Source organism: Centropristis striata, chromosome 2 (genome assembly GCF_030273125.1).
Source record: "Centropristis striata isolate RG_2023a ecotype Rhode Island chromosome 2, C.striata_1.0, whole genome shotgun sequence".
Taxonomy (NCBI): Eukaryota; Metazoa; Chordata; class Actinopteri; order Perciformes; family Serranidae; genus Centropristis; species Centropristis striata.
Window position 1 is genome coordinate 13,278,029 of NC_081518.1, and position 15,143 is coordinate 13,293,171.

General features: G+C 36.9%; 1 protein-coding gene across 1 annotated transcript in view; it reads right to left on the bottom strand.

Annotated features, from left to right (window-relative positions):
• The window catches only part of uacab (uveal autoantigen with coiled-coil domains and ankyrin repeats b), a 57,656-nt gene extending 45,078 nt beyond the window's left edge, over nt 1-12,578 (bottom strand). Inside the window, exon 1 of the mRNA XM_059347040.1 lies at nt 12,367-12,578. Coding sequence (XP_059203023.1) covers nt 12,367-12,414 — 48 coding nt within the window. The 5' untranslated portion in view covers nt 12,415-12,578. The remainder of the gene's footprint in view (nt 1-12,366) is intronic.
• Nucleotides 12,579-15,143: the final 2,565 nt, after the last annotated feature.

Sequence of the window (15,143 nt, forward strand, 5' to 3'; positions counted from 1 at the left end):
TTTTGTTTTGCTTGTTTGATAGTTAAGACCATTCTATTTTCTTAACATGGTAGTATTTTGACTATTTTTCATAGTATTTTTAATGGTATACCTACATTTGATTTGTATTCAACTGTAAACCTTTACAGGAGGTGTACGTTGTATACAGAGATAGAGTAATTGTATCCCTTCTTTGTTTTTTCCTCAACCAGATCCCAGAGACCAGCACTCCTAAAGAGAAACCTGGTGGTCCAAAAAACAACAGGGCACAGTCATCTATCCCAGCAGCCTTCGCCGCAGCATCCAAATATAAGTCAGACTCCCTGGAACAACGTGCCAAAGAACAGGCGATCGCTCTTTGGATTGGACGTACTAGTCTACCTGCTTTCACAGTTGAGGATGAAGATTTCATCCTCATGATGGAGACCTTTGATAAGAGGCTGACCATACCCAAAAGAACAAAAATAAACAACTTAGTTGACAAGATGTTTGATGACGAAAAACAAAAGTACAAAGAGAGGCTTGCCACAGCACGCAAAATAACAATTGGGCTGGACATATGGACCAAAAAAGGACTTACAGCATAATTTCTGGGAATTAGTGCATTTTTTGCACTGTGGAAAACAAAGCAAAGCACATATTGTTAAGACTTGACCAGATCGCCCACCCACACACTGCAGAGTGTATAAAAACCAGTGTTGACCGATGCACAGAGGACTGGGGAATACCACAACAAAAAATTCTGACAGTCATAACAGATAACGGAAGCAACATGATTGCAGCGTTCAAACCTAATGAATCGGATGCATCAGCCAGCTCCGAGGAAGAATCCTCCGAGACAAGTGACACTGAAGACTCTGAGGTGGTTGAAGACCAAAGGTAAATTATTTGTTTGCTGTTTATTAACAATTTCAGAATGTCAGTCACATTGAGTTACGCTAGGTTATAGTCACTTATAGCTATTGTTTATTGTATTGCATGGTGTTGTTCATGGCAATCTTACTAAATTTCCTAAATAAGCTTAATAAAGTGTCTTTTTCTCTTTGTTTTTGTCTTATCTATCTAGGTTTGGACACATAGACAGGACTCCCTGTGTTGTACACACACTGCAACTCGTGGTGAACATGATCCAGAAAGATGCAAGTGTCAGCCGACTGCTGGGCAAAGTTAGATCGCTTGTCAAGCTCTTCCGCAAGTCATCTGTGGCAACTGAGCGACTGCTGCAGCTGTGTCAACTAACTCTGGTCAAAGACTGCCCTACTAGATGGTCCAGCACATATCTGATGAGATCACGGCTTCTGCAGATCAAGGACTCAGTAGTTCAAGTTGCAGATGGGATGAGCTGGGACTATCTACTGCCAAGTGAGTGGCAGAGGCTGACTGCTCTGAGAGATTTACTTGTCCCCTTCACTGAGCATACCCAGATGCTCCAGAGCGACACACAGTCTTTATCCCTTGTTGTGCCTGCCCTTCTGGACCTGCAGGGTCATCTGTCTGAGTTCCCCCATGCCCAGGGTTCTAGCTTCAAGGACCTAGCTTCCCTGGCAATGAAGATGAAGGCAAACATGGACAAGCGGTTCGGCTGCTTTCTTGATCACACTGACTCCAAGTTTTCACCCCTCACTGCTGCTGCATGCTTTCTCAACCCAACAGTTTCACCTGAAGCACTCCTTGAAAATGATGATGAGCAAATTACAGCGCTTCTGGAAAAAGCAGAAGAGTACATTGCTCAGTTGGTGCCACCAGTTGTACGGGAAGAGGAGGTTGAAGATGAGGAGCCAGAGGAGGAAGAAAAGGAATCAAAAGAGGGACCACAAAGAAAGCGGCCCAGATTCAAATTCTTGTCAAAAGCAAGCCGGCCATCCAGGTCTAGCTGCTCAAAGCCATGTGTCAAGGAGGAAATAAAGAAATTCAAGGAGCAGCTGTCACAGCCTACAAACGAAGAGACTGCCCTTGAATTTTGGGCTGCACAGGGAGATTCTGTTTATCCAAGCCTAAAACCTATCGCCTTAGATCTTCTGGCCATGCCTGCATCTCAAGCATTTGCTGAGAGAGTGTTTAGCATTACAGGTGACCTCACTCGTGGCCGTCGAAACAGAGCAAGAGCCATTTTAGAGCGAAGCGCTTTTCTGAAACTAAATCGAGGTCAGTAGGCTAATTTTGCTAACAGCAAGCTGTTACTGTTATTAGTACAGATACATATGTGATTGTGATATTCTGTTTGTTCTTGTTGTGAGACGGGCCCTCTGATTTATATTAAACACTGCTGTTGTTTTTATTTATTGAATTTACTACATTGTTTACATTATTTACAGGGTGGTCTTATTTATTTTGTTCCAAAAACTTAAGAACATGTTTGTTTCATACATCCAAGTATGTATAACTCTCTTGTATAACTTACAACCTACCTCACTGTACCTCAGGAATCTTTAATTATTTTATTACATTGTTTGCACAAGTTAGAGATGGAGTGGGGTTATATGATGTCTGTTTTTACAAATAATGTTCTTCTTAATTGCACTGGCAGACAAGGCCAAGTTGAGCATATGTGTTCTTCATCCATCACTCATATCTTGGGCATGTGTATGTTCATTGTACTTTAGCAAATTCTGAGAAATAAAGCCACAATTGCCGAAGTAGAATGTTTTTGTTTTTGGCTTTTTTGGAGTAATTAACATTGATTCCACGGTTACCACTTTCTGTGTGTAATGCACAATCCTTAGATCAGAAAGTATTTGCAGTTGGGTGGAAACCTTATATGTCTAAAACCATTCCTTTATTATTGTAATTATTGGTGAAAATAGCCGATCTGCAAGATCACAATGTGTTGAACTTATAGATCTGCTGCTATTTTCACAACTTGTGTGACACTGCCCAACCGCAATCTACAATACTTATTGACCTAAATTAATTTGTTAAAAGACTATACTTCTTTCTTTTCTTGACTAAAACTAGACTAAAACCTTTTTGATTTTTTGTCGACTAAAACTTGACTAAAACCTTTTTGACTTTTCGTCGACTAAAACTGGACTAAAACTATCACATATAGAAGTGACTAAAATTTGACTAAAACTAATACGCATTTTAGTCCAAAAGACTAAGACTAAGACTAAATCTAAGATGGTTGTCAAAAACAACACTGATTAGTACCAAGGGTGTGCCATATCCTATCATTCACGATTATACCAGTATTTGTTTTTTTGTTTTTTGAGTAAAACAAAAAAAAATGCATACCATGATATTCTGAGATGGTTATTTTTATTATTTGCTAATACTCAAGGGTCAAGAGTATTTTTTTTGTATTTAGCTACTGTTGAGATTTGCACTTTACACTACATTTTAGATTTATAATTGGTTTTTATTTTGTTGTACATTTTTATTTATTTATACAGACTAAAAAAAATCATATTTTCTATATATTTTTCAGTATTTTCTAATATCGTCAAGAATATCGTTATTGCAAAAATATTGTGATATCCTTTTAGGGCCATCCCTAATTAGTACCATAAAATATACCAGTACAAACAACCTCACCACTAATTTATCAAAGGTAGAATGGATGTGGATGCAGGCAGGAGGAATCAGTCATAACAATGATAATATAAGTAGAGATTTTCCACCAGATAATTTCCGAGGGTTTAAACATATCTGAACATGTCTTCAAATGTTTCTTGTTTTTTTATTTTTAACATTCCAAAATAAAAAAAATTAAAAACATATTCCATTTAAAATTTCATGAGACAAAGAAAAGCAGCAAACCCTCACAACTGAGAAGCTGGAAGCTGAAATAGTTGGAACTCTTGCTTAAAATGTTTTCAGTAGAAATGTAAAAGCAGTATGTTACAAAAGACGGACTAAAAGTAAGGGAGAAGCAGAAGAGAAGACTAGTGACTTGAATTCACCTTAGCAAGAAATAAGAGCCCATTTGCTCTCTCTTATGCGACAATAATAATTGGAACAATAAAAACTATTAAAAAATCAGGATCTATTTAAGAGAAATATGAGTGAGCTGGAACCATGGAAACACCATTCTAAAGTTAACATGATTATGCTTGGAGACAAAGCCAGCATAATCGCTTTATGATATGTGAAATATTAGTCATCTTATCAGTCTCTTCTTTTAGAGTTTCCACTTCCAAGAAATTCAAGCGAGGCAGTTCTCTATACCTTTCATTTAGGCTAGTGTCTATCCTTTCCTTTGATCTGTGTTTGACCTAGGGCAGGGCTTTAACACACAGACATACAGACACATAGACACAGACACAGACCTTTGATGAATGGGCAGTCCACTAACTTGATGCTCTTACTACAAATATTAGTTGCTCAGTTTCAACAATGTTAGGCTGAAAAGACATCAAGCCAAAAATATATTAAATTAACTTTTATTTAACCTTTTCATTCATGCCAAGTTACTTTTCATAGCAGCCTTAACCTGCCAAGGGCTGCAACAAACCAAATACACCCAGTAACATCCAATCAAAGATGCAACTTGCACTTCAACTGCTGTACAAGCCAAAGACATGTCGATACAGACTCTTCACTTACTCTTCCACCATTCTGCTTGGTACAAACAAACACTCTCAATGCTAAAAATGGTCATTAATCACACTAAACATCAGAATGTTAAAAGTAGTAGTCCATCAAGGATGCAGATTAAATCCTCTTAATGTAGATAATGCTTTAATCTTAGTATTAACAATACTATATTATGTGTTTGAAAACATAGTCAATGACCAGAGATCTTAGCATATAGAAATTATATTGCAACCACAGGAAGGTCTGCGCACACTGAAACATGTCCTTGATGATTTTGCCAGCGGTTCATATGGGGTGCGGCATTGAATGACTTTCACTTCAGCCCACTCCAACTGCTTATAATCCCCATGACACACACACAAACACACTCACATTACTCACAAGTGAAAGATCCATTTTCCTCACTTCAAGCCCCAACCAGGACCATTTCCATCACATTCCTAACATTTATCCAAACCCTAAACCAGCATCAACAGTACTCAGGGCTCAATAAATGTATTGTTGGCCAAACATTAACCAACGCAGTGAAATAGCAGAAAACCAGTGGCAAAATCTGTATCACATGGCCTTTGTGCTTGAGTGCATGTGCGTCTTTGTGCATGAGCATGACACTTGAAACTCTTTATACAGCCATACTTATTCTTATAGAAAGGAGGACACAAACACAGAAAATCAATTCTGCACAGAGAGTCAATGCTAACATGTCATTGCAGAACAGCCTGTTCATGTTCTAGACTGAAACTAAAGCTCTTGAGAGTTGGCTCATAGACACAAGAAAAATATCATAAAATGAATTAATGCAAGCCTTGAGAAAGCCACTTTTGCCTATCAATGTGGTCTGAAGAGGCTATGGTTGAATCTGCCTCAGATGGGACATAATTTCATGTAGCCTGCAGAATAGATAAGTGGCAGGTGCAGCATCTCCTTAACTGTGTGGACCTGCTCATTTGTGTCTTTTGGACATACACACATTAGAGTTCCCTAACTGACAGACCAGATGTTTGCTGTGACAACAAGCTGAGATCGGTGTGTGACACCTCAGACTGATCCAACAACTAACCAGGGAATCCAGTTTCTCTTATTTCCCTCCAGAAGCTCCTCTGTCTGTTCCTGTCTCTGCAGAGACAACTCTGAAAAACCGCCAAACTTGTTCTCTGATGCTGAAACTTTGTTCCAACATATTTGTTTAAAAAAATCTGGGATTTGTGGCCAGCTAAGGTGCTTGGAGATTCAGATATATGATCCTAATCCTAATGAAGACCTTGTAATCAAGATATCTTCTTCCATTTGTTTTCACACAGCTTTATTAATCCCAGAAATGCACTTTAGTTTAACAGTCTACATTCATGTAAAAAAAAAAAACAAGAGCAAAATCATTTAGCAGCAGCATCTAGACATCACATCAACAAGTCAGTGACGACAAATCAATGAATGGGCACCAGAGCAAGAGCAGCAAAAGAAACAAGTTGCTATAAGAAGTCTGGTCAAAAACCACAAAAACATAAACCAGAAGACCATAGCTCCAATAAAACAATAAATAATAAATAATAGTAAGCATATAAATAAATAAGAAATACCTTATGGTTAAACAAGTTTACAAGAACTGGACAGTATACTTGTACTTAATGCACGGATTAAATTAATATTTAATTTAATACTTGGCTACTATCCATCCATCCATCCATCCATCTATTACCGTTAACCGCTTATCCACACTCGGGTCGCAGGGGGCTGGAGCTGATCCCAGCTGTCATTGGGCGAGAGGCGGGGTACACCCTGCACAGGTCGCCAGACTATCACAAGGCTGACATATAGATACAGACAATCATGCTCTCATTCATATCTACGGGCAATTTAGAGTCACCAATTAAACCTAAGTGCATGTTTTTGGACTGTGGGAGGAAGCCGGAGTACTCGGTGAGAACCCACGCTGACACGGGGAGAACATGCAAACTCCACACAGAAGAGCAGCGAGTGCTAACTACTACACCACCGTGTAGCCCTGACACTTGGCTACTATGTCAAACTTTAACGAGCAACTGTTAAAAATAACAACTTAACAAGAACGTTATTAGTTACATGACAACTAGTGAAACTCTGCAGCTTCTTGTGGAATTGAAATGGAAAAGCCACCTTGGAAAAAACACAGTTTTGTTTCAGAGAAAAGGAGGTTTCAGGAAAAATGGATCCACTGTTACTTCATCAGACCTTTAGGACAGCAAAACAAATCTGCCTCTTCTACAAACTGGGGAATTTGGTGCTTAAGGAATTTAGCCCATTTAGGCCTAAAACGCCTGGAAAAAATGCCTGTAAAACCTATGGGGGATTTTAAAATAACTCCCTAAAACCTGAAGTTTTTCTGGAAATTCAACAGAAGTGTCAATGCCTACTAAATAATAGATCTTTTAGCCTCTGTAGCAGATAGAAATGAAATTCAAAAAGCATTTGAGAGTTTATACCTGTGGCTTTCATGAGAAGTTGAGTTTATTTGTCCAAACCTTCAATAAAGTTTTTTTTTTAAATCAACAAACTCAGCAAATAGAGGGAAAAAGGGCCTTTGCACCTTTTATTGAACAGGAGAGTTGAAAGAGACAGGAAATGGCAGTGAGAACTAGCCTGGGGCAGGTGCTCTACCAACTGAGCAGCACTATTTTCAATCAAAAATGTAAAAATAAAGTGTCAGTAAAAGAAAGAAAAAAAATTAAGTGTCAGTGCAGTATTATTTTCAATAAAAATGTAAAACATAAAATGCACTAGTATGACTGTATATGGACTTTAAGCTACTGTTTACAGTTGTATGTGATGATGCCTGAATAAAAATACTATGCATAATTTACTATCTATATTGAAATTACATTGGACTGTAAGCTACTGTTTACCTGTATGTGATGATGACTGAATATAAATGTTGTGCATAATACTAATACATGCCCATTAGCAAGATGTAAACATGATATGACCATTGGAAGAAATAGACATAGTTCTCATTAGCCTACTGTAATAAAAAATAAATAATAATAATACTAATAATACATTTTATCTATACGACGCATAAAGTAATAAGACATAAACAGTCATGATTTCTTATATTATCATCACAATCAATTAGTGTTATTATTGTTATTATTTCCAGATGACCATAAATCTGTCTGTTCATCGGTGAAAATATGTCGTCTAAAAACATATTCCTCATCCATAAATCCCGGTCGATCGGTTCCGAGGGTTCAAAGTCCGGATCAGCAATAAAAACGTTGGTGCTATTTTCATCAAGATTGCTTCCGACACTTACTTCTGAGCTCCCTCCGCTATAGTCGTCTTCCGCCATGATTTCAAAGTTCTGGAAAAGTCCAATGTTGCATTAGGACACTCCCACATGTATTCTGATGCGTTTCATTGGCCAAGAGACCGAAAATAGGTGAAAAAAAACTACAAATACTACAAAACGACGCATCCTATTTCCCGGCTTTGGTAGAAATCCGGTAATGCTTTCCTGGCTTAAATGAGTTAAGTTACACACCATTATGGGACTAGTTACGACAAGTTTACATATCATTGTAACCCGGATTTTCAACTGTTGGTCGTCGAGGTTTCACCTCGGGCTTTGGGAAACTTTTAACTATTATACAACAATTAAGTGAATACTCCTGAATAAAAATGTTTAATAATAGGTTTAACATTAACAGAATAATTAAAATAAATATTAGCTATAGACTTAGACCGTCAAACTTTAAAAAATTATGAATCATGAATGTTTTCTTTTCATTGTGAACGTATGGCAATTACACATGACAATGCTTGTCCCGAGAAGCCTAGTAACTAATCACCCTTAACAGAAAAAGAGTCTTCTACACAACAGAATAACAGAAACTGGAGCCCTGCCTACGAACCTGAGCCAAAACTGCAGATCTCACCCTGCCTTTAATCTACAGTTGGTATTGAGGGAATGTCTTGGCATTTTGTATCCTGGTCACAGTGTTCTGTTTTTCAGTTTCCTTAAATGGTTTAGTTCACATTCCTTGACCGAAATGAGTTCTTGCCAAAACTTGAAAGACAAACCTGAATGAGAATAACAACAGAATACAATAATTTATTGTTTCTTTGTTTAACAAAATCAAACTCAATCCATAAATTCTTATTTGAGGAGATAGAAAGGATAATACAGGGAGTGGAACAGGCTAGATTCCAGTTACAGTTTGTTCAAATACTAAAAGCAAGTTTCCTTTGACTTCCCCCTCGCCTCTCCCACTCAGAAAAAAAAACATGTATTTTTCTTAATTATTAGTCACCAAGCAGGAAAGAGTGTGTGAGTTCACCTCCGGGGCACTTTGTACCAATGAGGGAAGCATGCATCTAAAGCATTTATAATATTATTGACTGATTTATCTGTTTCATTAACATCAAACGTTTCAGAACAAGCTAGAGTACAGATCAACCATGTGTTGTTCAGTTATAAAGTTATTACAAGGTCATAAATTGTTGGAGTAACAGGTTGTGATCATCACGGATATGCAATGAATGACAACTATGCCTTTACCCTTAGCAGCACACAAAGCAGAACCTAAGGTACAGTCTTATAGGGCTGGGTGATATGGTGAAAATCAGATATCATGTTTCTTTTGGCCAAATGCCTAAATAACTATGGGTGGGAAACACGAGACACCTCACAATACGATATCATCACAATCCCTAAGTCACATCATATGATATAATTGCAATTTTAAACATTTTGCAATATGCTGTGTAATGCGATAACATGCATTGCGATATATTGCAATTTATTACCTTATTTTGCACTGCAAACTATGTCCCCAAAGGAATATTTTGCCAAATCTGTATTATTAAGTTTTCAGTCCGCTCTTCTCACACAGAAATTATTTACAGCAGCGAAATGGGATTGTCAAGAAGAGAAAAGACGAACACTGTCACAAAAATAAATGCTGCATTAGGGCAGGGAGATGAGGAGAAAATCAGTATCAAGATATTTTTTGACCAAATATGTGATATCAATATTAAGTCAATATTGTAGGGTTGACTATTGGTGTATTAAAAAAATGTATGTTTTTAAAACATTATCAGTAATGTGGGTATAAGGACTATGTAGGTAAAGGCAAATAATAGACCAGCTAGACCAGCCTGGTAAGTTCAGAAAATTATATTTCTACTTTAACGCAGCCTTAAAACCAGGGGGAAATTGTTTTCCCAATATTACAATATCCAGTATGTAAGACAATATCCAGTCTTCTATCAGGATATCAATATAAAATTGATAGACTGCCCAGCCCTATGTTACCTGCACACGACAAACTGAATTGTCTGTTACAGTCATAGTCTAATTTAACTGAATGCAAACATGTGTGGTCTACTGCACAGGTGTTTTGGTCAATCCCACTTGTACAATAAAGTTAGCAGCCCCTTCAGCATCTGCAGAATTTGACAACACTCACGACATTACAAAATCCAAAACCTATGACCTGCTCCAGTGTCTTATACATTTTACATTTCTGTAAGGGTTCTGCATCTGTTAGTTTTTGCTTTGGTATCTGTCTGCACAGAGGAATGCAAGGGAAATGTTATGAAATCACAGACTGTGTAAATGTCATGTTTGTTTCCTCAACAAAGCTTACATCGAGATTTTCCAGAGTTTTTCCAGTTTTAAAAACTAATTGTACAGAAGATGCTGCAGGGAAAGTAAGACAGGCTATTTTGCTTGAATTTTAAATGGCTGCCTCTGACTGAATGAGTGAGACAACCATCGATGCAAATACAACACCATTTCATTGCAGAAAGGCTTTTTTTCTTCTCCCTTTAAAAGAGGGCCAGATCATTTACCACACACAGCTCCTCTGGCTTTGTGCCTTTCTCATGGTAATTGCTGGGAGCTGGAAGCAGAGTGCAGTGCCAAACACCCACTGCATGTTGAACTGTGCAGAATTATAATGACCATCTTTTAAGCAAAGTTCATAGTGTTTCTGGATTCATTATGGCCCATGATGGGGTACTGTTACTGAAAAACATAGACCTGATAGATATTCTACACTGCAACACTGACTATGCAGTGTTATTTATTCAATACTCTTGGCGGTTGCACATGTAGACTTAACCTGACAACAAAATCACTGTAACATTCATGGAGGACTTATGGTGCATCCACGGTGCTATGGAGCCTCGATGGCTATCCACAACAAATTCTACAGAAATGTTTTTGAAGTAATATTTTTTTGTACGTCTTCTGTATTTAGTGGGAGGATTACTGCATTTCTTTGAGGTAAGGATATACACTCAGTTGCAGGTTTATTATGTACACAAAGCTAAAAGTAATATAGTACAGTGCATCAGCCCTGCAATAAATCAGATTCATAATGATCATCTTCTTAAATGTGAGGTTTTGCTCCTTTTTTTAGTAATAGTAATCTAAAAATATTTCGGTTTGGGACTGATAGGGTTATCCATTACACCTCTGCCGCGTTTAGATTGAAGGCAAAATGTCACAGAGGCCTTAATATCGCGGCTTTAAATGGCATTCTAAAAAACGACTTATAAGGCAAGAAAAACACTTAAAAAACTAATTTGCAAGGTCTCTTTCCAGAAATCCTGAGCAAGTCATTCATGATAATCCACTAATCTTGTTATGAGAAGTTTCATGGAGGAACTATTTGATTTCTTGCTTAGTTTAGAGGGGAAAATTCACCTATTTAAATATGTCAACCAATAGTGAGTTTTTGAATTGGATTTTTTTTTTTTAAACTAGGTCAGAAGTCTTTTTTCTTCAGCAAATAATTTTATTTAATATTTAACATTATCCATTATATCAACTGATTCTAGAAATGGAAACTTAGAAATTAAAGAATCAATAAAAAATAAAATAAAAATCTAAATAAAAATCAGCACTGTGTGTTCAGTACTAGTCAATCAACAACAATTTAAGTTAGTTTAAAAAAGAAGAAGCTTAAGACACAATTTCACAAATGTTCTGCATTATATGTCCTGTAGACACAAATGACATTACTAATTATCACAACAGGTAAGAGAAAATATTTTTGATTTGGGGGTGTACTGTTCATTTAAGTATATGTTGATGCTCACTCTTTTATACTTTTACTTAAGTAAACGGCTCAATGCTTCCTCTTGTAACAGGAGTATTTCTACACTGTTATATTAGTGCTTTTACTTGAGTAAATTGTCCGAGTACTTTTTCTACAACTGTTACATTGGACTGCATTGATTTCGCTTTGAGTTCCACATAAACTGGCAGCTAAATGTATTTGGACCGAGTGTTCATCCTTCAGAAAATATGTTGGTGAGCTGCTGCGTTTAACAAAAGTCCACATTTGAAACCCCAGCTTCTAGGGGTCGTGAGGTTATTTCCAGTGACTTGACAAGACACAAAAGAAACCCTGGTCAATAAGCACCACAGGGTTGTTTTGTGCTCTCGGTGATAACAACCAGGAGAATAGGCACTTTTGTGCACTGATTTGAAGGGCTTTCTTCCCTCGCTTCACAACAACACAGTCAGCTGCTTTAGGTTTAGGCCAGCTCCTAAAAAAGCTGAACCTGAACGCTTCCAGTGTAATAAAAAAACTGTGTCAGGCCACATCCACCACTCGTGCTGAGGTGCAGGTGCTTGAAGTTGCTGGCGGTGTATTTTCCAACCACACCACAGCAGCAAGCCGTGGGAACATGACCGCGGTTAACGTGGTTGTTGAGGACAAGAGGTTAGGGATACAAACAATAAAACCCCCACGGTGTTAATACACAACTCCAAGCGTTAGCATTGTTAACCAACACGTGTGATTCAACAGTAGGAAACGGGCATGTTAGCGAAACTGTAAAAAACAACAGTATTCAACTTACTGTGATGGTAACTTCGTGCTTTTTCAATCGATACTTGAGGCTCTTCATCTTGTAACGTGCTGTTTTCCGGTATTAAAAGTTCCCTTGGGTGTTTGAATTCATAAATAATTAAAAAAAAGACTTTCCAGAAAGTTCACACGAAGTAAGTTTTATCTGTCCTGTTTTTCCTTACGGAGCGAGTTTCACCTGACGCCTAACCGCAAACTCTGCTCGCACTGTGATTGACAACAACCGGAGCCAATCAAAGTGAAGCATGAGCCGTTTGGGTAGTTTTGTCCAATCAGTGACGCCGGAGGGCGGGACTTCCTTGTGGAGTGTCGTTGGGAGCCGTTGGAGACATCCTGGGACAGAGCAGGAGAGACCTGGCATGACGTCAGGATTACCTGAAGACCGAAACACCTGGAACAAGTACCTTTGAATCTATGAACAACCTGGTATCAATATCTATTGTTTACATTATAAAAGGCATAGAAAATATGTTTCTCACCTGGAAATAACACATTTGATGAAAATTGACTTAATAACTACTTAAGTGGCTGTTACCTAGTTACCTGTCTGTTATTGTGTGTCACAGATCACTTAGCTTACTGTACTGTGGTAACCTGTGACTCAATAACACAGCCAAGTCTAACCGAGATTTTTGGAGGAAATGAAAATATATATCATATTGTATTTAGATGTTTTACTACTAAAAGTAGCATATTATGTAGTACTGCCCATATCATGATTCTTATTGTATCTATACATATATATAACTATGACATACAACAATCTATTACATGCAAACAACACCTCAGGAAAAACCCTATATGTAATATAAATAATGTTTTATAGCAGCCATTTAAGTATTTTATGTAGGTCTATAAAATGTGTATATATTGTATCTATATTTATGAATGTATAATGTCTTAATGATGGATGGATGGATGAAACTCATAATACATCTGGAAAATAACTTGTACTGGAGGCTTTGTTGCCTCCTTTGCTTCTTTCACATTTTTGTTCACGTTCTGAATATTAAGAAGGACATGTTCCCTATGTCTCCCCCAAAAACTTCACCTTGCTGTAAAGTAAAATAAATGTAGTACAGTAAAAATTATAATATGTACAATATTTGTCTCTGAACTGTAGTACAGTAGAGGTTTAAAGTCACATAAAATGGAAATAATGAAGTAAAGTACATGAAGGCAACCTCAAAATTGTGACAAAAGTGACAATGTTAAATGAAGGACATTTAATGATGTGTTTTTATGTTGAGTTACTGCTACTTTTACCACTATTGTTACTTGGAACAGATAAATTGAATAGAATCTGTCAACAACCTCCAAGAATAACTGAACTGCAGTACAGTATCACAACCTGAACTACACAAACAGTATTTCTTTGTCTACATTTGCTGCTTTAAATGTACATCTGAAATAGCTATCTTCCTAACATTGCACCATCTATTATGTTCAATAAACATCATTGATATATGTATAAAAAATCCTTCTGTGAGAAAATTTCTTGGCAAGTATATAAAATGTAAGTAGGCACATTGTGAGTAGTTTACTCAAGGAAACATGAAAAGGACAATTGACCTTGAAACGTCTTGTCCTGCTATTTTACATCAACAGATAGGATGTAACATGATAATATATATAACAGCGTTTACAGCTGAAAATAAGTATACTACCTTATGCTTAAGCTGGTATCAGTAGAACATTTTTTGGCATGATTCTTTAAAAATAGTTAATATATTTATACTCATGACGATTTTAGACTTCAGATTGAATTTCGTATGAATGGGTAAAAAGAGAAGTAATATTTATGCTTTGATTTTTTTCTCTCTTTCATTGTTCATGTTATTTTTTAGTTGAGGGGAGGTCAGCTGTAAAAGCCTGTGGCTTTCTGACCTCTCCTACAGCACTAAAATGAAACAACACATGAATGCAGAAGTCATATTAATAAATAAATAAAAACACTATGTATACTAGTAAATCATGGGCAGGGACAATTTTTGCATGAATACTTTTGGTACCTTTACTTAAGTAAAGGATCTGAGGACTTCCCCTACTACTGGAGGTAGGTGGACATAAAGTTTTTGGGAGAATTAATAAAGTAGGAGAAAAGGCTGCCCCCTTGTGGTCACATAATAAGCCAACTAAGATACTGACTGAATGAAAGAATACGTAAAACGACATGGTAGCTTAACTAAGTCCTCAGGGATCCCCAGCTTTATATCCTCTGAATATGATTTACTAAGGAGATATTTTAAAGTGTTTAATGTCCTCAGCAATTGTTTTTTTCTTCTTTTAGGTAAAATGTTCTGTTCACAGAAGGCTATGTTACCCCAGGTGAATTAAAAAAAAAAATTACCCAGCTGAAGCTTAAACCTTACTGATGTTATACTCCTTAAAACGTTTGCGCTAAAATTGGTTTTCTTCTAGACCACAGACCTTTACTTTGCTGTAGACACTGATACCTTTATAGGAGCTCAACAGATTTTTAGCATGGAAACCAGTTGAATCTGCTGAGCTCATGTTTTATTTGCTCTGGCAGATTCGACACTGTTAATACAATAATACAAAATCTAAATCAAATTATGATCAATTAAAGGTGACTTAAATAAAGCCTTTGAGTATAATCAGAAACATGTTCTTACAGTGTTAGAAGTACTCAATTCAGAGAAATAAAAGTATGTTGGGATTTTTATACAACAGCTAATTTTTTAACCATTTTATATATATTTTTATAGCTTCCTCTACTTGCAATATTCTGCAGAATTACTTGAAAAG